At 40.4% G+C, this 22639-nt stretch overlaps 1 protein-coding gene across 6 annotated transcripts in view; it reads right to left on the bottom strand.

Moving 5' to 3' along the window:
• The window catches only part of PLD5 (phospholipase D family member 5), a 421542-nt gene that overhangs the window by 192281 nt on the left and 206622 nt on the right, over positions 1-22639 (bottom strand). For 4 of the 6 annotated variants that reach the window (XM_005539658.5, XM_074025901.1, XM_005539659.5 and 1 more), the window contains exon 3: positions 12248-12416. The exons of the other annotated variants lie outside the window; for them this stretch is intronic. In XM_005539658.5, coding sequence (XP_005539715.1) covers positions 12248-12416 — 169 coding nt within the window. The remainder of the gene's footprint in view (positions 1-12247; positions 12417-22639) is intronic. 6 annotated transcript variants of the gene reach the window in all.

The following is a 22639-nucleotide window of genomic DNA, read 5'->3' as shown; positions in this document are numbered from 1 at the left end:
CAAGGCCTTGCTTAATGATGGTTATCTCAATTATGCACCTTGTGGGCATAAACATAGCCATCCCTGTCAGGGACAGATGAAGAAAGACGAACATGCTCATCATGCCAATCACGGGCCAGGAAGTAGCAAGAGATTAATATCAGAAGTAGGAGGTTGGTAACCAGGCCCTCGGCAGCTGGAATCCTACAGTAGCTGAAAATTACCTGTGGGGTTGCTCGAGCATCCACTCTGGCTGCAGAGGGGACAGACAACATTATCTCGGTACTGCCATTCAGCAGTGTCTAGAAGAGCACAATAGCCACAGCCTGGTGTCATTCCTTTGCTCCAGAGGAAAGAGGGGAGACCAAGGCAAGAAAGGAGCATCAGGATGTGCCAAACATCCCCAACGCTTCCACAATCACTTATTTCAAGTGGGAAGAGGACCCCATGCAGAATGGACAGAGAATTCCTTCGAAACCCCCCTGCAGAGTGATTCCAGCATCCCCAGGGAGGAGCCATGAGAACTTGCCACATGCTCCCTCAATATTCCATGGTCTTAACAAGGCAGCTCAGATACCCTATCTCTACATTTTGAGAACTGATCTTGAGCAAATGGACAATAAGAAAAAAAATGCACAGATATTTACTGCAGAAGCTCGTTCAGAAAAAGGGGGAAAAGGTAAATGCTTAAATGTCCAATAGAGGAAAATAGTTATATTAACCTGGTAAATCTAGTACATTGTATGTTATGCAGCCAATGAAAATATGTTACCAGTGTTTCTAATAAAATGGAAAGGTGCTTATGTTGTAATGTTAACTTCAAAATTAAAATACAATTCTTTAGGCTGGGGGCAGTGGCTCACATCTGTAATCCCAGCACTTTGGGAGGTTGATGTGGAAGGATCACTTAAGGCCAGGAGATTGAGACCAGCCTGGCCAACATGGTGAAACCTCATCTCTACTGCAAATACAAAAATTAGCCAGGCGTGGTGGTGCACACCTGTAATCTCAGCTACTTGGCAGGCTGAAGCAGGAGAATTGCTTGCACCTGGGAGATGGAGGTTACAGTGAGCTGAGATCATGCCACTGCACTCCAGCCCGGGTGACAGAGTGAGGCCCTGTCTCAAAAACAAACAAACAAAGATATAATTCTTTTTATATAATATGAGCCTATATATACAAATGACGTATGAAATATCAAACTGTCAAAAACTTTTCTTGTTGGTGGCCATTTGGAGGATTTGGTTTCTCTCTAATTTCTCCATAGTTTCCAAATTTTTGATCGTGAGAGGTTATTACTAATGATAAAGGAAAAAATCTAACCTATTCGAGTGAAAGTACCAAAAAAACAAAAATGGTCATAGAAAAATAGGAAAAGCACAAATGAAGACACAGAGAAAAATTAAGCATACAAGCAAACAAACTCAGATAAGACAATCTTAAAGAAAGTAATTAATACAATTAGAAGGAATATCTTAGGTTCATGATTTACTCATGGCCATATGATTGGATTTAAAAGGAATCATAGAGGTTAAACTCTTGCTAATGATAATGCTTATGAGTTTATATTAGAATAATGATTTCCCATAGAAATATGTTGGAAAGCAAGCAAGAACATAATCAGGATTACTCAACAGATGGGGAAATGGCAGCATGAAGCAGCAGCGGGAGCATACCAAGAAAAAATAGGACCAAAATCCACCAGAGCCTGTGAGCTCTGCTGCACAGTTCAAAGCAGAGGTAATCCAACACGAGCCCATGTGCTGACAGCACCCCTCATTGTTGTTCTACTAGTCCGTGTTGTTATAAATGGTTTATTGTTTGTCTGTCTCCCTCACCACACTTTGAGCTCTATGGAGGTAGGGACGCTTGCTTATTTTATTTTCCATCCCCAGCAAACGGCACAGCACCTTGATACATGTCTGTTCAATAAAGACACATTTAACATCATTCTGTCGCCACATTTAAAACGGGAGAATGCTAATGAACAAATAAGCATTTGCGGAGTGTTGATTTTGTGGAGCAGGGAGAAGAGGATACTTTGAGATAAAGGGACGCTCTTTCCATGAGGTTACTCTGTCTTTATGCTGACACTGTACCAGGAGTTCTACTGATATCATATGTAGCCTGGAGATGGGAAGGCTGAAGGTAATCTACGGTTTCAAACCAAAAAGCAATCACTGAGCTCCATTCTGTTACTGGTGGTGTGCTGGATAACCACACCAGCAGGATCAATACGACACGGGTCCTAGAGTCCAGGACTATGCAGAATATTCAAGTACAAGCTGCTACTCATTTACATCACTATGGAGGGAACAATTGCAAATTTGAAACAGGCAAAATTAGGTTGACAAACTGGGGTAGGGACCAACCTGGCCCAATCTGGGAACCTATGAAAGTTGAACAATGTTTATTGGACCGGGATGGTTTAAAACAGTGATTCTCAATCCTGGCTGCCCGGTAAAATCCCCTCATTGTTTTTAAAAGTATTGAAGCCTGGGCCCCTCTCCAAATATTCTGACCTAACTGGTCTAGGATGGGCTTGGGCATAAGCATATTTTAAAATCTCCCCAGGCAACTCTGACCAGCGGCCACAGTTGAAAACCACTATATTGGGAGAGAAAAGTGGGAATCTACCTGAAAAATGTGTGTATTTTTCTCTCTGTTTTTTTTTTTTTTGAGAGCGAGTCTTGCTCTGTCTCCAGGCTGTAGTGCAGTGGCGCAATCTCCACTCACTGCAGCCTCTGCCTCCCGGGTTCCAGTGATTCCCCTGCCTCAGCCTCCCAAGTACCTGGGACTACAGGCGTGCGCCACCACACCCAGCTAATTTTTTGTTTTAGTAGAAATGGGGTTTCACCATGTTGGCCAGGATGGTCTTGATCTCCTGACCTCGTGTTCTACCCCACTCGGCCTCCCAAAGTGCTGGGATTACAGGCGTGAGCCACTGTGCCCGGCCTCTCCTTTCTTCACCTAAACCCTAGAGAGCAATTTGAATTTGTATTCTGTGTAGAATTTTCTATCTGAACCTCTTTCCACATAAGCTGAAATCTTGACAGACAGTTGAATATTATTCTTGTTGTAAGATTACATAGTCAAGTGTCCACTAAATTTGAAAGTAAATGTCCTGCATCAGAACAACAAAAATGAAAACTACAACTATCTTTTATAAGCTGCATTATTTACTGTTTTACAAACATTATCTAATTGAATTCTCCAAGCAATCAAATGAGATAGGTGTTATTATTATACCCATTTTATAGAGGGGTATAAATTTATAAATCAGAATTAATTTTAATTAACAGATAACACTGAAGATCAGATGAGTTGTGACATTTGCTCAATGTGACCACAACTACTAAACTATTAGTCAATCAAATGCATTAATGACAAAGCCTATGATCTTTCCCCTATTGTACATGGATCCGGAATAACACTGCGAGTTTGCCGTTTCTATAAAACCAAGCGCTGAGAACTAAATATAAACAAAATAAGCAATTCTGAGTAGAGCCAAATAACAACAGAGAATTTGTATGTATCCTGATTATGCTTTCATTAATTTATGCATGTTTTATTTTTCCCTATGTCCCCATTAAAAATAGACAAACTAGACTGTAGGAAGTTTGCATAATATAGTAGAAATGTGTGTAAGCCCTCAGGATCCACATCGAGACAAAAATGAAATGTGTGTTTTCATGTTGCATCAGAATATCCTGCTTTCCCTGACTCCTTTACCCAACCTGCCACTTACCATAGGCTCAAATACTTTCAGTTATTTAAAGGATCCAGTCTCCACCAACTACGCCAATCATTTTCCAGGCAAAATGAAAACTAGGAAATGCTATGATGTTATTTTCCCGGGTTAACAATATCGTTAAGAAATTTTAATTGAATATTTCATGTTCAGGCTACAGGAGTATTAGATAGTTTTATCAGGCTTTTACATGGGAGTGACATTGTCAAAAACAGGATTCTTCTGGGTTTCAGGCATAGCCCTGTGTTACAAAGTAGATGCTGACTGTTTGCATGATGAGTGAATAAAGAGTCTCCCTCAGAAGACTTGAAGAGGAAATGCAGACTTGCCTAGGACTGTAGGCAAGGGCGAGAAAGGACACATGGGTTTAGAGAGCCAGGGAAGATGGAGAATGGAAAAGATGGCGGAGACCGGGAGCAAGAGGTGCTGGAGGCACCGGGCCATAGAGGACTCCACTAGGCTGTGGGCTTCCTTAGGACAGGTAAGAGGCATTTTGGGACAAAACGTGCAGTGGTTATAATAGAAAATGTAGTATCATTTACAAATGAATCATAAGGATGGCTATGAAACAAACATGACAAGAAAACGTTTTTTAAGTTTGATGAAACAAAAGCCCTTGTCCATTGGTTAAAGGGCATTGATCAGATCAGCCAGGAAGAATATTGCAGAAAAGGAATGAGTGGGCTACCAGGTAGCACCTGGAGACCTGAGTCACACATGGATACAGCTGCCTGAATCACAATGGCAGGGTCATATGCATGTTGCCAGGTCATATAGGTCTTCAATATAGAACAAAACCTCAATCAACAAAAATTAGGAGAGACTGTAAGTTCAAGACCACACAATTTACTGTGTTTTCAAAATTCAAGACGTTACTTGTCCAGAGGGAGATACACACACACGTATGTATGTACATTATATAAATAATATATATATATATATCAGCAAATACAGACTGCAGTTGTGTTTTCTATTAAATGATAGTGTTCTAAGATCAAATATTTCACAATCTTACCATATAACTTCGCTAGATAGTGTTTGGTTATAAATTTCAGGACAAATGGAGGGTTAAAATAAAATGTATTCTTAAGCTTGCAGAATTCTTGAGAATGGGGCTTTTATGGATGGTGAGGGGGTGATCAGTCCTTCCAGATCTTTTCCAAACCTGAAGTGCCCCCTGCTTCTCCAAAGACAGAGTAGCTGCTTCTCAATGGGTGTGTCAACCAAGAACTGCATAAGTAGATGAGTGAGAGTAAGACCGTGTGTGTGTGTGTGTGCACGCACTTGAAGATTTATAATTAATAAATCAAATGAAAGTAAGAATTCCACATACAATGATAATTTGCCTAATCCTTTTTATCTACCCAGAGTCTCACATTTGCAGAAATTATAATCCCCTTCTAATTTTACATAGTAACCATCCCAATTTCTAGCACAGTGTAAGAGCCATAATAAGAACTTGCTAACAGAATAAACTTGAACCAGAGTTACAGTGTGTACACAAATACGTGAATGTGAATAACAATGTTCATGATCATAACAAACCCTTATATAGGCACTAAAATGGGCAAACACTGTTCTATACTCTTTACAGATATTAACTGATTTAATCTGCACAACAACCGATGAGGCAGGTCCTGTTATCACCCTGATTTTGCTGTTGAGGAAACTGAGGCATAGAGAGTTCATCCTCTTGCCCGAGGTTGCACGGCTAATAAGGAGGTCAAACAAAACAAAACAAAACAAAAACCGTAAGCTCCACTCCTGGCTCATTTCTGCAGTCTTGCTAAATCTGCTAAGCACTGTGTAGAGGTAGGATCCAGGCTTGTACTTTCCAGAAAAAACCTCCTGGATCACTGAGCTCTTATGCTGGCTGCTTGCAATTTCATAAATACTGTTTGATTTTTAAAAATCATAATTTCTCGAAATCAAACAATTGTAATGTATCATCAGTTGGCAGTCACAGCTCACTGGCAGACCAGTATCTAACTGATTTCACATAAACACCTCTCTTTAAGATTCCACTGTTGCAGACCATTAATTATTTTACAGGTTCCTCTCAGTGAATTCAGAGTGTGAGTTTATTATTTTATTTTTACTTTTTTACCCAATGGATTAGGTAGCTCTACTAATGAGCCTTTGTCAGTTATATTTCTTGGCTGCTTCTGAACAGGTTTGATTTCATAAATTCCCATCATTTTGTCTCATAAATGAGCAATCAAGATGTCCCAGGAATTTCAACATTTTAGGGTGGCAACTCATCATCCAGACAGAAACAAAAACCTTTTACCTGACCATGTATTTTCCTAAAATTCTAAAATATAGTTATCACGAAACTCTAGACCTCAGCAGCCCTTAGCAGCTGTGATACAGAGTAAGGGCACTGTCCAGTTTCCTTTAGCACAGAAGGAAACAAACACAAACAGATTAACTCCAGGTACGAGACAAGAAAAGCAAAGTGGGTTTTTCAGGGTAGAAATCCAAACAGCAAGCTTTTGGAAGTACAGATAAAAACACATTTTAAATCAACGTGTGTTTCCGTGCGAATGAAAAATAAAAAAGCCCATATTCATCATTCCTGTTAGTAACAACCATCACACTCGCTCTTACAAAATTGCTACTCATCCAGAGCCCAGACCAATAAAATGTGTGCGAAATAAAAAAGCACATATTCATCATTCCTGTTAGTAACAATCATCACCCTCACTCTTACAAAATTGCTACTCATCCAGAGACTAGACCAATAAAACGTGCCTGTTTGCTGCTGAGCTGCTCTGCCTGCCATTGGCTACATGGTTTCTTGGTGCATTTTCCTATTGCTATATGATAAAAAACAGCTGGGCTGCTTTTTTGCTTATAGTTCTCGTTAATGTATGTGCCATCTATGGTTCCATTTAGGACTTTTCCGGCTCTGTTGGTTTAAAATCAAATGTCACATTTGACTATTGTCCCCCAAATAAAAAATACTCTCTTTAAAAAATTAATGAAAAAGAAGCTGTGAATCTGACACAATTTTTTTTATCACACATATTTGTGAAGGATAGTGTTCAGCACCAGAATATTTTAAAGAAAATTTAAATTTCGCTCACTTGAGTAATCAGGGTGTGAACGATTTTTTTCCTAGCATGTTTTTGCACGCAATACACCAATGAGAGACCATCTCCTGATGTTTATAGGGTCTTGGTGAAAATAAAAGGGTACACACAAGTCCAAAGACTGGTTGCCCGAAGTTTGAAATGTTAGGTAGTCTTGAATTTCCTTTTCCATTTGAAAGATAAAATCAGGTAAAAATTTAAGTTAAAGTAGCTTCCAGTTAGTGCCTTCTTTTTTTAGGCACTGAAGTTTTAGGGTAAAACTTGGTGATTTTATCTGCAAAGAATAGGATACAGGGGTCCTTGAACTGCACCCAAAGAGAAGGAGTTGGCAGCGAGTACCTGTTTCCTTTCTCCATTTTTCATCACTTCACAATTTTTCCCCTACCTGCCCAGTGACAGGGGGAAAAGGAGGGGAATAGACTCCAAAAACAATCTTTTCCTTTTTTTTTTTTTTGACACAGAGTCCCACTCTGTCCCCTAAGCTGGAGTGCAGTGGCTCGATCTCAACTCACTGCAGCCTCCGCTTCCTGGGTTCCGGCAATTCTCCTGCCTCAGCCTCCTGGGTAGCTGGGATTACAGGCATGTGCCACCACACCCAGCTAATTTTTGTATTTTTAGTAGAGACAGGGTTTTACCATGTTTGCCAGGCTGGTCTCAAACTCCTGACCTCAGGTGATCCGCCCGCCTCGGCCTCCCAAAGTGCTGGGATTACAGGCTACCACACCTGGCCCTCTAAAATTAATCTTTAAGTGCCCAAGAAATGTGGTCTTCAGATAAGTTCCCCCGGACCTTTTAATGCTAACCTGTTGTACATACCGCTCTAGGGGTTGAGAGAGGTGAATAGGGGCAAGGTGAAAGGCAGCCAGTCAGGCAACAAAACACCCTGAATTCTGCATGCTTGCTCTTTAAGACCATGGTCCATGCCTGGCTCTTGGCCAGTGGAGACCAAAGGCATGGCATTCTGCAGAAACAGTCACTTGGCCGCCAACAAACTAGAGGAAGAAGAGAAATTCCACTACCGCATTGAAGTGAGAACCCTCCAAACATTATTGCTTCCCCACAGGACGTGGCCAGGGACAGGCAGGTGTAGGGAGAACTGCAAGATCAGTCTCAGAACACCTTTAATCCATTCAATTCCCAAAGCAGATAAAGCCCCTCTATCCTTCATGTTTACAAAGGCAGATCTCCCCCTTGTAAAGAGGCAAAGCACAATCAGGCTCAAAACTGCAGAAAACCAACTGGTTTTACATTGTACAGAAGTCTAGTGCTATTAGGGAGATGGAAGGCAGCTAAGAGGCCTCTCTTTGGCAGGAGCATATGACTCTACCAGAAGACATTCTAAACTAGGTCTCTTCCTAGAAGCTCGCCTGGGAGTTCAACGATAGTTAGGTCATAGGCAGTAAGTTGAAAACTTCCATTTGTTGGCAGCAGGCCAGTTGTTAGAGAGTGACTTGAACTAAGCTTCTAAGTGTTATCATCTTTCTACATCAATAACATCTAACATCTACCTTTCTACATCAATAACATTCTACCTAAAGTCATATGACAGATCGTGGTGGGTAGATCACTTGAGGTGAGTTCAAGACCAGCCTGGCCAACGTGGTGAAACCCCATCTCTACTAAAAGTACAAAAATTAGCTTGGTGTGGTGGCAGGTGCCTGCAATCCCAGCTACTCAGGAGGCTGTGGCAGGAGAATCGCTTGAACCCAGGAGGTAGAGGTTGCGGTGAGCCAAGATCACACCACCGCACTTTAGCCTCGGCAACAGAGCGGAACTCCATCTCAAAAAAAAAATTAATAAGTAAATAAGTAAAGCTATGTGGGGTTGGGTCATGGTGGAGGCTGGCCTCTACTTCTATCATTCAAGGCTGGAAGAACAGTAAGGAAATTTCCTTTGAAGCCTAGAGAAATGGCCATCTGCATTATGTAATGACAGAGTGCTTGTAATAGTACCACCTGCTGTAAAACAGAACATGGAAAATACAACTAATGAACTTGTGAAGCCGGCTGAAATTCTTCAGGCAGATTACAAGTTTTTGCAGTATATAATAAGGGTTACAAAGAACGAGATAAACTGAAGAAGGAATTGCTGCGTTTTCATGCAGAATTTAGATAAAATGTAGAGAATCCAAGGTTGGTCTCTCCACTCACAACATTCTTCAAGTAAGAAATGGCTTCAGGTCGTGGGTCTCTATGGATCTTCTTAGCCAAACAAAAGGGCTCTGTACTGCATATAATTTTCTGAATTTTCTGTATATCATGACACTTTGACATTTTAAAAAGCCTTTCTGGGCTGGGCAGTGTTGGAAGTGGATGAAAAGATGTTAACAGACACAAACATACAGTTTGGTAGGAGAAATAAGACCTAGCATTAGATAGATCAGTAGGGTGACTATAATTTACAATAATCTATTCTCCATTTCAAAATAAGTAGAAGGGGGCCGGGTGCAGTGGCTCATGCCTATAATCCCAACACTTTTGGAGGCCAAGGTGGGTGGATCACTTGAGGTCAGGAATTTGAGATCAGCCTGGCCAGCATGGTGAAACCTCGTCTCTACTAAAAATATGAAAACTTGGCTGAGCATGGTGGCACAAACCTGTAATCCCAGCTACTTGGGAGGCTGAGACAGGAGAATTGCTTGAACCCAGGAAGTGGAGGTTGCAGAGAGCTAACATCGCACTACTACACTCCAACCTGGGCAACACAGCGAGTCCCTGTCTCCAAAAATAACGTAACATAACGTAACGTAACATAACATAGCATATAAAAATATAAGTAGAAGGAAAGAATTTGAAAGGTTCTAGCCTAAAGAAAAGAGAAATGTTTAAGGTGACAGATTCCCCAAGTACATTGATTGGATCTTTACAAATTATAATAATGTATTAAATTATTACATGTACTCCAAAACTATGTACATCTATTATGCATCAATTAAAAATGCACGCATCGTCACACACAGACGCACACATGGACACATACATGAGCGCGTGCACGCGCACACACACCCCCCTTTCCAGCTGGGAAAAGACTGCCCCCGCAAAGGGTTAGCCAATGCCTAGAGATAAAAATGGCTCAGCCAGGCTTTCATATGCAAGCTAGCCAGTCTGGAGCCTTATTTCCCCTGGTTCATACATTCCAGGGGGCAATCTTCTACTCTCCATTTACCCCTTTTGAAAAAAGTATCTCTAGGTATCTTACCCCATCTTACCATTTTACATTTGGCATGTGTGTTAGGGGGCATGTAACTACTCTTTTTACATGTTTCCAATAAAGAGAAGCCCACATGAGGAGCCTCACTCAGATCCAGACCCGATGCAAATAAACACACTCTGGATTTTGAACTGTAGGAGTGAAGGATGTGCCATCTCAAAATATGTCAGGTTGGTATATTGATGATTATTTCAAGGGGAAAACACTGGGAAAATTGTAGTTCAGTAAGGGATAGCTGACCTGTCTCTTTCCGTATGCAACAAACCATAAAGATTCTTCTGAGAAGCCCACCCTACCTGTACCAGGGTGAGAAAATAGCCCTTAACACCAGAGACTGGAAACTGGGGGCTGCCATGGACCTGAATAAACACACTTAATGAAGTAACCCTATCTCCCACTAGTTTTATACCCCTTCCATATCTCCTAGTGACTCCCCTAGAAATTGACTGCCCCCACACAGATCCCCCTTGTCCTGTCATGTCTTCTCAGATTTATTGTTCTTTGTCAAAAAAGTATAAAACCATCTTACTTTGGCCACTTCTTTGGACTTCACTCTCTTGTGAAGATCCACATGTACGAGTAAAACTAATAAAATTTGTAGACTTTTCTCCTGCTAAGCTGCCTGGTGTCAATTTGGTTTCTAGATCTAGCCAAAAAGCCCGCATAAAGCGAAAGGGGTATTGGAGGTGACCTCTGGCTTCGCTCCAGAGCCTTGGTGTAGTAGAATTCTCACTCTGAGGAATGAGGTGAATGCGTTTTGCATGTAAAAGACAGCTATGAATTGCTACGGCCACAGACTGGGCTGTGGTATGTCATCTCCAAAGATGGCCGCCAATAATCCTCATTCCTGTACGTGGATGTTGCTCCTCCCTCCTGGACTTGAGACATGCTTCTACCAATGGAATAGACTGGGAGCAGCATGCTAGGATTCCAGAGCTCTTTGCCTTCTGAGGCTCCAACCACCACGTAAAGAGCTCGGGACTGTTTACTGAATGATGACGGAACATGCAGAGAGACTCAGCCATCCCAGACGTTCCAGTCACCCCAGCTGAGATACCAGATATGTGAGGAAAGCCATCCAGGATTCTCCATCCCCAGGCAGCCCACCCCAGCCAACACCATACGGATCAGAGGTAAGTCCTCACTGCCAAACCCTGCCCAGAATCAAGAACAAATAGATACTATTGCTTTAAAGCACTACATTTTAGGAGACATTATGGAGTAATAAATCCTGAAACACTTACTTAAACTTTAGTAGAGACGGAAAAGTGTAGAACACAGTTAGTAAACTCATTCCATTCTTCTTTAGTTATGGCCTTTGTATTTTTTGTTTTTGTTTTCCAGTAACTTTTGACTTTAAAATGGTGTAACTGAATAGATTCAATAGCTTTCAAAGCACCAGTGAGATCATGATTATAAGCTTAATGCCAACACATTTTGCATAAAAGGAAACAAAATTTATTTTACCCTTGACTTACATATGACATTTAAGTGTAGGTCAATGGCTACATATTTAGATAGGGTAGCTTAATATAAACTATCATGGTTGTATCAATATAAAGAAAACACACTAAAATCACCAGCACCATTTTCTTACACCCAGAGCATTTTATTCAGAAATCGTTTAGATCATTAAGTCAGTTTTCTAAAGGTAGTTCTCCGAAGCCTTATTTTTTTAAAAGAAATAAGCATATTTCTTTTTCCTATTCATCCAAATATGACAGTCTAGAAAAAACAACTATCCTGGGAAATTTCACTCTACTATTAAAAAAAAGTGGCTGTGGGTGAATTATAACTCGAAAGGTGGATTGTAACACAAATTAACCAAATAAATGCCTCAGCAGGCAGTTACAGAATTAGACCTGTAAACATGCAGGTTGTGCAAAGCAGAATTCTGGACCATGCCATTGACAGAGATTATCACGTAAATAGCACGCCCTGAAGTTGTGCAACACAGCAATTCTGTATAAAGAGCCGATTGTGGGCAAAGATGAAACACGATTTTGTCCTTGCAAACCTGGCATTCTAGTAGGAGCGGAGTGACATATGATTAACAACGGCACATCTACATAAATGTAATAATGTACGTGTACTCTGGGTGCGGGTAGACTAAAAGAAATGAGCTGGAGTTTGAGGAGTGGAGGAGCAGAATACTAAGGAGTGGAAAATGCACATAAGTAAAATCATCACACACACAGAGGATGTAGCTTACCTGACATGCTGATGGATGAGTGTGGTTGAGATCCCAATGGGAAGACACTATGTCAACAGACTTTTTGGCCATGTTGAGTAAATTCATCCAGCCTTGGAAAAGTGATAAGTGAAATGGTGCATTTTCTGAATAGTTAAGGCCTTCAGGAATATTTTCCACCAGGGCAATTCTTAGAAAAGATTTTGAAAAACAAAAACAAAATCTAGTCAAATTTGAAGCCACAGATCTTTATACAGGCATACAGCAAACATCTAAAAAAGTACTCTTTACTCATTCTGAATGCATTCTCTCCTCATCATTTACATTTTTTTTCCCCACAAAAGTCTTCTTACATTTAACCTCTACTAATCTGTGTTCTGAGAGTTTCTGGTCTATTTTTTCCATAGTTAGCACTCATATTTCAGAAAATCACAGAGTATGTCTCTAATGTCCAGTTTCAATCTAGCCTGGAAAAAAATTGTGAGTTTCCTATACAAGCATCTTCTTCTAGTAATATATTCCTTTATTATTTCCTGGAAGCAATTCGATTCCTATATAAGATACTACTTTGCAAGCTATTTGAGACTATAAATTGAGTTTTGCCTATCTCCAGTTTCTAAAACAATGTGGGGCATATACTGGAACTCAATAAATGCAGTTATTACTGCTGAGCATCTATTGATGCTTCCTAGCCTGTGGTGTAAAGTGACACTGAGAAGAAAATTATAAAACCTGCTTGTTTCAGGGCTTTATTAATATTAGAGCTAAGAAAATGATAACATTATAGTAATAAGCCCTAAATAAACTGCAATCAGCAATATTCTAATAAGTTTGTTTTCTCTTTTTATACTTTTTATTGTATTGACAATATATCCACTGTATTGTCATACCGTTCCTTGGCTGCATTGTTTTCACTTCTGGGTTAGGTGACAGATAACTTCTGACCAAAGGAATGAACTATTTTTTTCAGCTTTATTAAGCTTTATTTATTAATGTATATTCTCCTGCAATTCTTTTTTTGAAATGGAGCCTCGCTCTGTTGCCCAGGCTGGAGTGCACTGGTGCGATCTTGGTTCACCACAACCTCCTCCCAGGTTCAAGCAGTTCTCCTGCCTCAGCCTCCCAAGTTGCTGAGATTACAGGCACCTGCCATCATGCCTGGCTAACTTTTTTTGTATTTTTCATAGAGACGGGGTTTCACCATGTTGGACAGGTTGGTCTTGAACTCCTGACCTCTCATGATCCCCCCGCCTTGGCCTCCCAAAGTGCTAGGATTACAGGCGTGAGCCACTGCACCCAGCCTCCTGCAATTCTTGATGGAAAAACCCCAAGTCCTTATGAAAATACCAGTTAAGTGCTCCCAGGACACAGATTTGCATAGTTGTATGCACAAAGCCAGAGACATAATTAGGGCTCATGAAATACTTATAGAATAAATTTCAGCTTTCAACAAAGAATTCAGCACTTCTCAATAAAATACTGAATTGTTACTCTTACTGAGACTTGTTGCATTTAGCCAGCTTTTGAAACAAAAACAGTACTGCTAGTAAAATGTTCCTGTGCATTTGATCAACCTAGAATATTACAACCAGAATGGGTTCTGGGTATGTGATTCAGATAAATGTGCAATTCTGGGGTCCGATCAGCCTACCACCACCCAAAAACTTATTTAACATTTGTTGAGCCTTTATAAGCACAGGGCAGGCAAATCACTATGTGCAACACAGAAATGACTACCACAAATCTCTCTAGCCCTCAGAAACTTATAATTTAGTGCAAAAGCCTCTCTCTCATACATACTGACTCAAATAGGAGCTAGACCCTAATAAATGGTGAGGCAAGGGTAAGAAGCTTAATTAGAGGGAAAACACATCACTTAAATAATCACTGGAACATGGACAGAAAGGAAAAATTCTGATTGGGGACATCTAGGAGGAAGCTGGGCTTGAAATCTAGAGGAAGCTGGGCTTGAAATTAGTCTTCAAAGATGAAAATTTTTAATGAGTGCATTGGAAGAGAATGATAGTCTAGGAGGGAGGGAGGAGTTTGTAAAACAGAGCATGTCTGGATATTTGTGAGTTAGTGAGCCAAGGGGAACATGAAGTTGGAAAGTTACGGTAGGAGCTTGTGATAGTGGAGAAAGCTGGAAGCATATGTAGGGACCACACTGTAGAGGTTGTGAACAAGGGAGAGGAGTTTGGACTTAATTTTGATGCATTTGAGAGCAACCAAGTGTGTTTTAGGGGACTAAGTCTGACAGCGCACCTGTACGCCACTGGCATGGAGAAAGAGGAAATAGAAGATAAGTCAGTAGAGAGTAAAGCTGCTGCAATAGTCCAGGGGAAAAAAAGAAGCTTGAATTTGTTCAATGGGAATGAAAAGCAGCATGCAGTGGACATTTTCAAGGTCAAATCTTAAAGGTTTGAGGGGCAGGTAAAGCAGAAACAATGAAGACTCAAATTTTCTTGCAAACCAACATACTGTCTCTTAACTGGGCTCCATAACCACCTCCAATGGTCTCCTCACATGGGTTCCTGCCCTTCTTCAAACCATTTTCCCTACTAGAGTTGGGTTAATCTTTTAAAACTGTGAATCCGGACACTCTGCCTGCGCCTAATGAAACTTCCCAACTGTCTTTAGGATGATGACCTTGACCCGCCCCCACATGATTGACAAGTGTTTACCAGCCTGGCCTGCCTCTCTGCAACTTCACTGGATTCAAATGCCCTTTGTGGATTCCATACCACAGCCATATTTGACATCTTTTCTTCCTTCCCCGTTATTCTTTCTAGACTTCTGCATTTCACATGCATTGTCCTAATCCCAATTCCTACACTGGTTACTGAGTCATCTCCCAGTTAACTTTTAAAGTTCCAATCGAAGCTTCACTTCTTCTGATTGGCTTCCTTATACCCCCAAACTAGGCTAGATCCCCTTAATATCAACTTCTGTAGTGACCTGCTTCTCCTCTTTCATCCTACACCTCACTCTTGAAATTACTTGATTAAGGCCTTCCTTGATGGATTATAGTGTGTGTGAGGGCAGAAACCTGTTTCGTTGGTCCAGAATTGTATGCCCAGTGCCTAACATAACTATATACTATAGTATAATTGTGCATAGTGAGTGTCCAAAGAATACATGTTGGGTGTCGTTAAAATCTCAGCTGGGAGGTGGGGAGCTGGGATCCATTAAAACTGACAAGTGGCTGGGTGCGATGGCTCACGCCTGTAATCCCAGCACTTTGGGAGGCTGAGGTGGGCCGATTACAAGGTCAGGAGATTGAGACCATCCTGGCTAACACGATGAAACCCCATCTCTACTAAAAATACAAAAAATCAGCTGTGCGTGACAGCGGGCGCCTGTAGTCCCAGCTACTGGGGAGGCTGATGCAGGAGAATGGCATGAACCCGGGAGGCAGAGCTTGCAGTGAGCCTAGATCGCGCCACTCACTCCAGTCTGGGCGACAGAGTGAGACTCCGTCTCAAAAAAAAAAAAAAAAAAAGTGACAAGGAACATGGGAAAGAATGTGAATTGGGGATTGAGAGAGAGTATCAAAGAAGAAAAGATGATGAGAAAACCAGTCCAAAGCCTAATGTGGAGAAAATGCCTACATTTTTCTGGTGGTTGAGTGTGAAACTGATGAGAGGATTCAGAAGAGACCATTAGAGAAGCGGGAAGACCAGAGGGGTCCAGGAGAAGCAGCCTTCAGGAAGCCAAGGGGAGAGAGAGTTACAAGATGGAAAGGGGATTATTTGATCTACACCTCGAGGCCTTCGAAGGCAACAGACAGAGGCTGAAGTTGGATATCTTAATTCTATCCACATTTAAAGCCCAATTATCTATGTTAATAGATGCTAGACATAGCATGGATAAATAATCCCAGATAATCAGTAGTTTCTGTCTCCCCTACAACCGATGGATATATTTAAAAAATAATCCAACAAACAAACAAAAACATCCTTCCAACAAAACAATGCCAAAACACAACAGCTGCCACCAAATAAAGAACTAGCTAGTTTTAATTTTACTGTGATATGATATAAAGGGTATATGGAGAAAGACGAGGAGACACAGGAAGCCCAGATAAACCAAACATATGAAGGGAGGAATATAGTATAAATGTACAATTATAGATGGCTCCATAACATCCCCTTCTTTGTACTGTCCCTATGCTTCTCTTAGGCTACAAGTAAGTCACGATTCCCAATCTTTTTTGGAAATCTTTAGACCAGGTGTTCTTAAAGTTGGATCTATGGGTAGAATTCATGGGGGATCTATGAGCTTGAATTCTACATCTTTATTTTCCCTAGTCACTACCTAAAATGTAAAATTCCCTTCGGTTATGAACATAGGCAACAAACCATAAGAATATTAATGACTTCTGCAATTTTGTCTCCATTAACAGTTTTCATCTTGTGGTACAGTTATAGACAACATTTCCAAGTCTTTCTCACTACTTTGAAATTGTGGTAGTGACTGGATCTTGTTATTTCGTGAATATGACTGCAGGATACACATGAGCATAACATAAATGTATTTGTAAAAATATTCTGGTCACTTTAACATTTTTGGTGTCCTTTGCAATCCTCTGTATTTGAATATATTAATTTAAAAACATGATTCAGGGAATGACGCATAGGTTTCATCAGACTGTCAAAGGAGTCCATGGCTAAAAAGGGGTAAGAAGCCCTCATCAGATGGATAATGTAACATCTCTTCCCTTTCCTTCGATTACACACACATTCTTACACGATTTTATTTTCCTTAGTGATTGACGCTTTAGAGGTGGGTAACATGATCAAGAGAGATTTCTTTAAAAAAGAGGACAGAGTCAAAGCCAAATATGGAAAACATCTAATCACTTCTGGCTGGTAGAGCAAGTGAAGCAAGAGAAGACAACAGAGAAGAAAGTATGGGAGATATTGGAGGAGGAGGAGAGTGAAAATTCCCTGGGAGCCAAGGAAGACCGAGTTTATTACAGTAGTCTTCCTTATCCTTGGTTTCACTTTCTACAGTTTCAGTTACAGTCCACCAAGTTCTGAAAATATTACATTGAATACATTATTTTGGAGGAAGAGACCACATTCACGTAACTTTTATTATGGTATGCTGTTATTAGCATTGTTTTGTTGTTGTTAGTTTCTTACCGTACCTATTTTATATATTAAACTTTATCACAGGTAGATATGAATGGGAAAAAATCGAGTACATGTAGAGTTCTGTAGTATCCGATGCTTCACACCCCCACTGGGGGTCTTGGAACACATCCTCTGAGTATAAATAGGGACTACAGTATTACCGTTATTTGGTTTTTACTAAATATCAAGAGAAACTATGAATTTATAGTAAGAATAAAAATAAAGGCAGCACTCAAGGTCTGAAGACTGCACTTAGTGCGGGTAATGAATTCCAGGGAAAGCTTGGAAATAATGACCCTATTGACCTCCTCACTCTCCTCCTCTCTCTTTACCCAGACATGTGGATTGCGCCTTCTGGGACATATGGCTGTTTCTTACGCTAGAAAAGGTCTCTAAGAACCAGCTTTGAAATGACTTATTTCTGTGACCTATAGTTTTATTTCCTTTAAAAACTAACAGCTGGCTACTCTCCAGAGGCCTGATCTAATTAGCATAGGAGCAGAACTCATTTACATGCCACCACAGCCCTGAGTATACTCATACTTCTCAAGGTAAGAAAGAAGTAGGCAGATCTCATTAAAATTCACCTTTGGGCAAACCCCTGGAACATCTACTTGCCATCTGCTAGAGAACTCTACCTAGAGGCTGTATGGCACTATTTCTGACACCTAATAACTAGGGGAAAACTGGATATATAGGAATGCAATACAAGAAAAATCTTTCTATACTTCTTTTCTTGATAGTTTAAGGTAAACTGTGAGTCCAGGGAGCTTAGGTGGAAGAAATACAAGAAAAAGCTTTTTACATTGTTAATAGAATTGTAAATAGAATTCAAACTGTTCTTATTAACAGCATGTATTTATTCTCCAAACTTAATGTGATCATCCACATTTCACTTTGCATTCAGGAACAATACTGTACCTTCTCAAAGAACTATTTGTAGTTTCCCTTTAATAAGCTCCTGGAAACTGAAGTCCACGCATTTGACAGCTTTAAAAAGTGCTCTGGGTGTCTGTGTTTTGGTAAATAGAAGAATCTTTGTAAAATATGATACTTTCATACTTGATTTTGGCATTATTGTAGAGAACAGCTTAAAAGCGTTTGTAATAACGTAGACAAAACACAGCTCTGCCAGTTATGAGCTGTGTGACCTTCAACAGATTACTAACCTCTTTCAATCTGTTCTCACTTCTGAGCAGAAAAAAGGTTATTACAAAGATTAGAGGAGGGAATCTCAGTGACACGCTGTGCTCAATGCCTGCTTCCTAGTAAACGCTAAATGAAAGACATTTTTTAAAGTAACTTAGTCTGAAGACTTATAATTGAAAAAAAATGTCTCCAAGGTTTCAAACTCATAAAGCACAGTTACTAAAATGCTTCTACATACACCGGCTAAAAGGAGTCTTATAAACTGGTGCCTACATGACATTTTCAAAGTGACCGTAGCTTTCTTTTGTTGTCTAATGCACTGGATCAGTTATCATGACTTGACCTTAAAAAGGTGCATGGCAGTCAATGCATTGACATTCATTCTTTAGATCTTGATTTTCTGGTCGCATTAATGAAGCTGAACAGACAATCTCGGCTCATCAATACAGTTAGGTTCGCACTCAAAGTGATTGTGTTTTTATGCTTACTGTGGTCATATGGCTATAATTTTAATTATAGACTCAGGGGTACACATGCAGGTTTGTTCCACGGGTATACCTCATAATGCTGGGGTGTGGGCTTCCAGTGATCTCATCACCCAAACAGTGAACATAGTACCCAACAGGTAGTTTATCAATCCCTCCCCCTCTTCTTCTCTCCTCCCTTTTGGGGTCTTCAGTGTCTATTATTTTCATCTATATGTCCTTGCCTTGGATACCCATTGTTTAGCTCCCACATGTAAGTGAGAACATGCAGTATTCAATTTTCTGCTTCTGAGTTATTTCACCTAGGATAATGGCCTCCAGCTGTATCCACATTGCTGCAAAGGACATTATTTCATTCTTTTTTATGGCTGTGTAGTATTGTATGGTGTATGTATATACCACATTTTCTTTAATCCAGTGCACCACTGATAGACACTTAGGTTGATTCCATGACTTCGCTGTTTTGAATAGTGCTGAGATAAACACACAAGTGCAAGTGTCTGTTTGATAAAATAACTTCTTCCCTTTGGGTAGATACCCAGTGATGGAATTGCTGGGTCAAATAGTAATTCTATTTTTAGTATGAGAAATTTCCATGCTGTTTTCCGTAGGGGCTGAACTACTCTACATTCCCACCAACAGTGTGTAAGCATTTCCTTTTCTCTACATCCATGCCAACATCTGCTATTTTTTGACTTTTGAATAATAGCCATTCTAACTGGTGTGAAATGGTATGTCATTGTGGTTTTAGTTTGCATTTCTCTGATAATTAGAAATGTGTATTTTTATAAAATATACTTACATACTTGATTTTGGCATTATGTAGAGAACAATTCAAAACGAAAGGGTTTTTTACTAATGTAGACAGAACACAGCTCTGCCTGTTATGAGCCGTGTGACCTTCAACAGATTACTAACCTCTTTCAATCTGCTCCCACTTCTGAGCAGAACAAAGTTTATTACAAAGATTAGAGGAGGGAATCTCAGTGACACGCTGTGCTCAATGCCTGCTTCATAGTAAACCCATGTTTACTACGATGTTGGGCATTTTTCATATGTTGGTCGCTGGTATGTCTTCTTTTGAAAAGCATCTGTTCATGTACTTTTCCCACATTCTTCCTGTTGGTTTAGGTTCCTTATAAATTCTGGATATTAGTCCTTTATCAAGGCATAATTTGCAAATATTTTCTTCCATTCTGTAGATTGCCTGTTTATGCTGCCGGTTCTTTTGCTGGGCAAAAGCTCTTTAGTTTAATTAAGTGCCGTTAGTCTATTTTTGGCTTTGTTGCATTTGCTTTTGAGATCATATGGCTACAATCAAAAGCATAGGATTGACAAGACAAAGGTTAACCTTCCCAAAGAGATACTGGAATTTCTGACTTAGAAGGTGACTTGCTACCTATGTGGCAGATTCACTGACCACCTCCAGACATGGAAACAGTTGATACAGACCTAGAGACCTTGCTTTATTTCAGCTGAGATGTATATTTCACTTTTTCCCCAAGACTTCGGATCAGAGTGCATTTACTTGTGAAAATAGCAGAAAGAATACTAGCAAGAGCTGGTTGGCTAACAGTATCCTGATTTTTTTTTTTTTTTAGAGATGGGGTCTTGCTATGTTGCCCAGGCCGAAGTGCAGTAGCTATTCACAGGCATGATCATAGCACACTGCAGCCTCAAACTTCTCGGCTCAAGTGATCTTCCTGCCTTACAGCCTCCTGAGTAGCTGGGACTACAGGTGCATGCCACTATGCCCAGCTATTTATTTATTTATTTATTTATCTATTTATTTAATTTTTGTAGAGATGAAGTCTCACTATGTTGCCCAGGCTAGTCTTGAACACCTGGCATCAAGCGATCCTCCCAAAGTGCTGGGATTACAGGCACACACTACTCTGCTCTGACCATTCTATTATTGTTAGTTGGCATTCTTCCACAAAGAAAAGCTTCCCCCTTGGCCGGGCACAGTGGCTCATGCCTGTGATCCCAGCAGTTTGGGAGGTCGAGGCAAGCAGATCACTAGGTCAAGAGACCGAGACCATCCTGGCCAACATGGGGAAACCCTGTCTCTACTAAAAATACAAAAATTGGCTGGGCATGGTGGCGTGTGCCTGTAGTCCCAGCTGCTCAGGAGGCTGAGGCAGGAAAACTGCTTGAATCTAGAAGGCCAAGGTTGCAGTGAGCCAAGATCCCGCCACTGCACTCCAGCCTGGGTGACAGAGTAAGACTTCTTCTCAAAAAAAAAAAAAAAGAAAAAGAAAAGCCTCTCCGCTTTTCCTATCACCCTTCAAGACTTTTTTTTTTCTTTTTTCTTTTTTGAGGCAGGGTCTTGCTCTGTTATCCAGGCTAGAGTACAGAGTGATCAGTGGCTCACTGCAGTCTTGAACTCCTGGGTTCAAGTGATCCTTCTGCCTTAGTACCCCTGAGTAGCGGGGAGTACAGGCATGCACCACCACACCTAGCTAACCATCACTTTTACATGAAAAAATGTTTAAGTAGTATTGATTCATGTTTCTTCAAATAGGTTTTATAACCTATTACTGTCATCATTCATTATATGCATCAAATTGTTGCATATATTACCAGTGGGAGCCCCTATAACTTGTATTCTGTGTCCTTTTGATATATTTCTTTCCATTTTTAATACTTTCTTATTTTTTGTCACCAGATGTTTCCTTTTTATTACTTTTAAATTGATTGTCAAAGACAATAGCCGCAGAGGACACGGTAGTGAGTGTGAGTTGGTGGTAGCAGATTGCTGTTTCTATAATTCTGTATGATTCAGGCAGATGAAAGCCTCATTATTTCCAGGTCTATAATTGTATATGTGAAGAACAACTATCATTTGTTTTGGGGTAGAGACAGTATGGCAGTAGAGGAAGTATAATTGTAGCTATTATTTGTTGCTTACAGCTTAAAAGTGTTTCTGTAGATATTATTACATAGTATCATCAACAACAACCCTGCAAGACAGGGAGGATCTTAGTTTGAGAGATGAAGAGAGCAGGGCTCCCAGCGGCCAGGGGTCATCTAGCCAGAGAGAACGCCACTGAGCTGGGATTTTAACTCAGGTTTTTGTCTGAGCTCGTGTGTTTGACAATGCTAGATTTGGCCCTTGTCTTATTTTACAGGATATGCTACAAACACACTTTGGGTTGACAGAGGAACTAAGTCGAGCGATTTTTGAAAACAGAGGCTACTGTCTTAGAGGGGAAGATCAGCTTGGACTGAGATGCTCATCCTGTGTGGAGGAGAGGGGAAGGTGCAAGTGGCAACTCCCCTACCTTATTCTAGTAAGGAGCACCCTCCTTATTCTACAAACCACTCTGCCAATCTTACTGACCAGGAAAACTGTTCCGACAGGAGGGCACACTTTCAACTGGCTTAATATTTCTAACTACTGATCTAGAAAGGAAGGAACAATCAGAAAGAAACCTGAGGAGGATGAAGACAAAAGAGGAAAAAGGTGGAAAGTAATGCACCCACCTGTTGATATTTCACTAATATAAGATGTGGCAAAGATCAATAGAAAGATCTTGATACTGTCCTCAAAGAGCTAACGCAGTGGAAAGGCAGATCATTGAAAAAAAATTGGTTATAATTTATAAGGCAGTTACTACCCTTCAACATCTAACAAAATG

The sequence above is a fragment of the Macaca fascicularis genome, chromosome 1 (assembly GCF_037993035.2).
Source record: "Macaca fascicularis isolate 582-1 chromosome 1, T2T-MFA8v1.1".
NCBI lineage: Eukaryota > Metazoa > Chordata > Mammalia > Primates > Cercopithecidae > Macaca > Macaca fascicularis.
The sequence above is the reverse complement of the archived record's forward strand: the minus strand, read 5'-3'. Positions and strand labels throughout refer to the sequence as shown.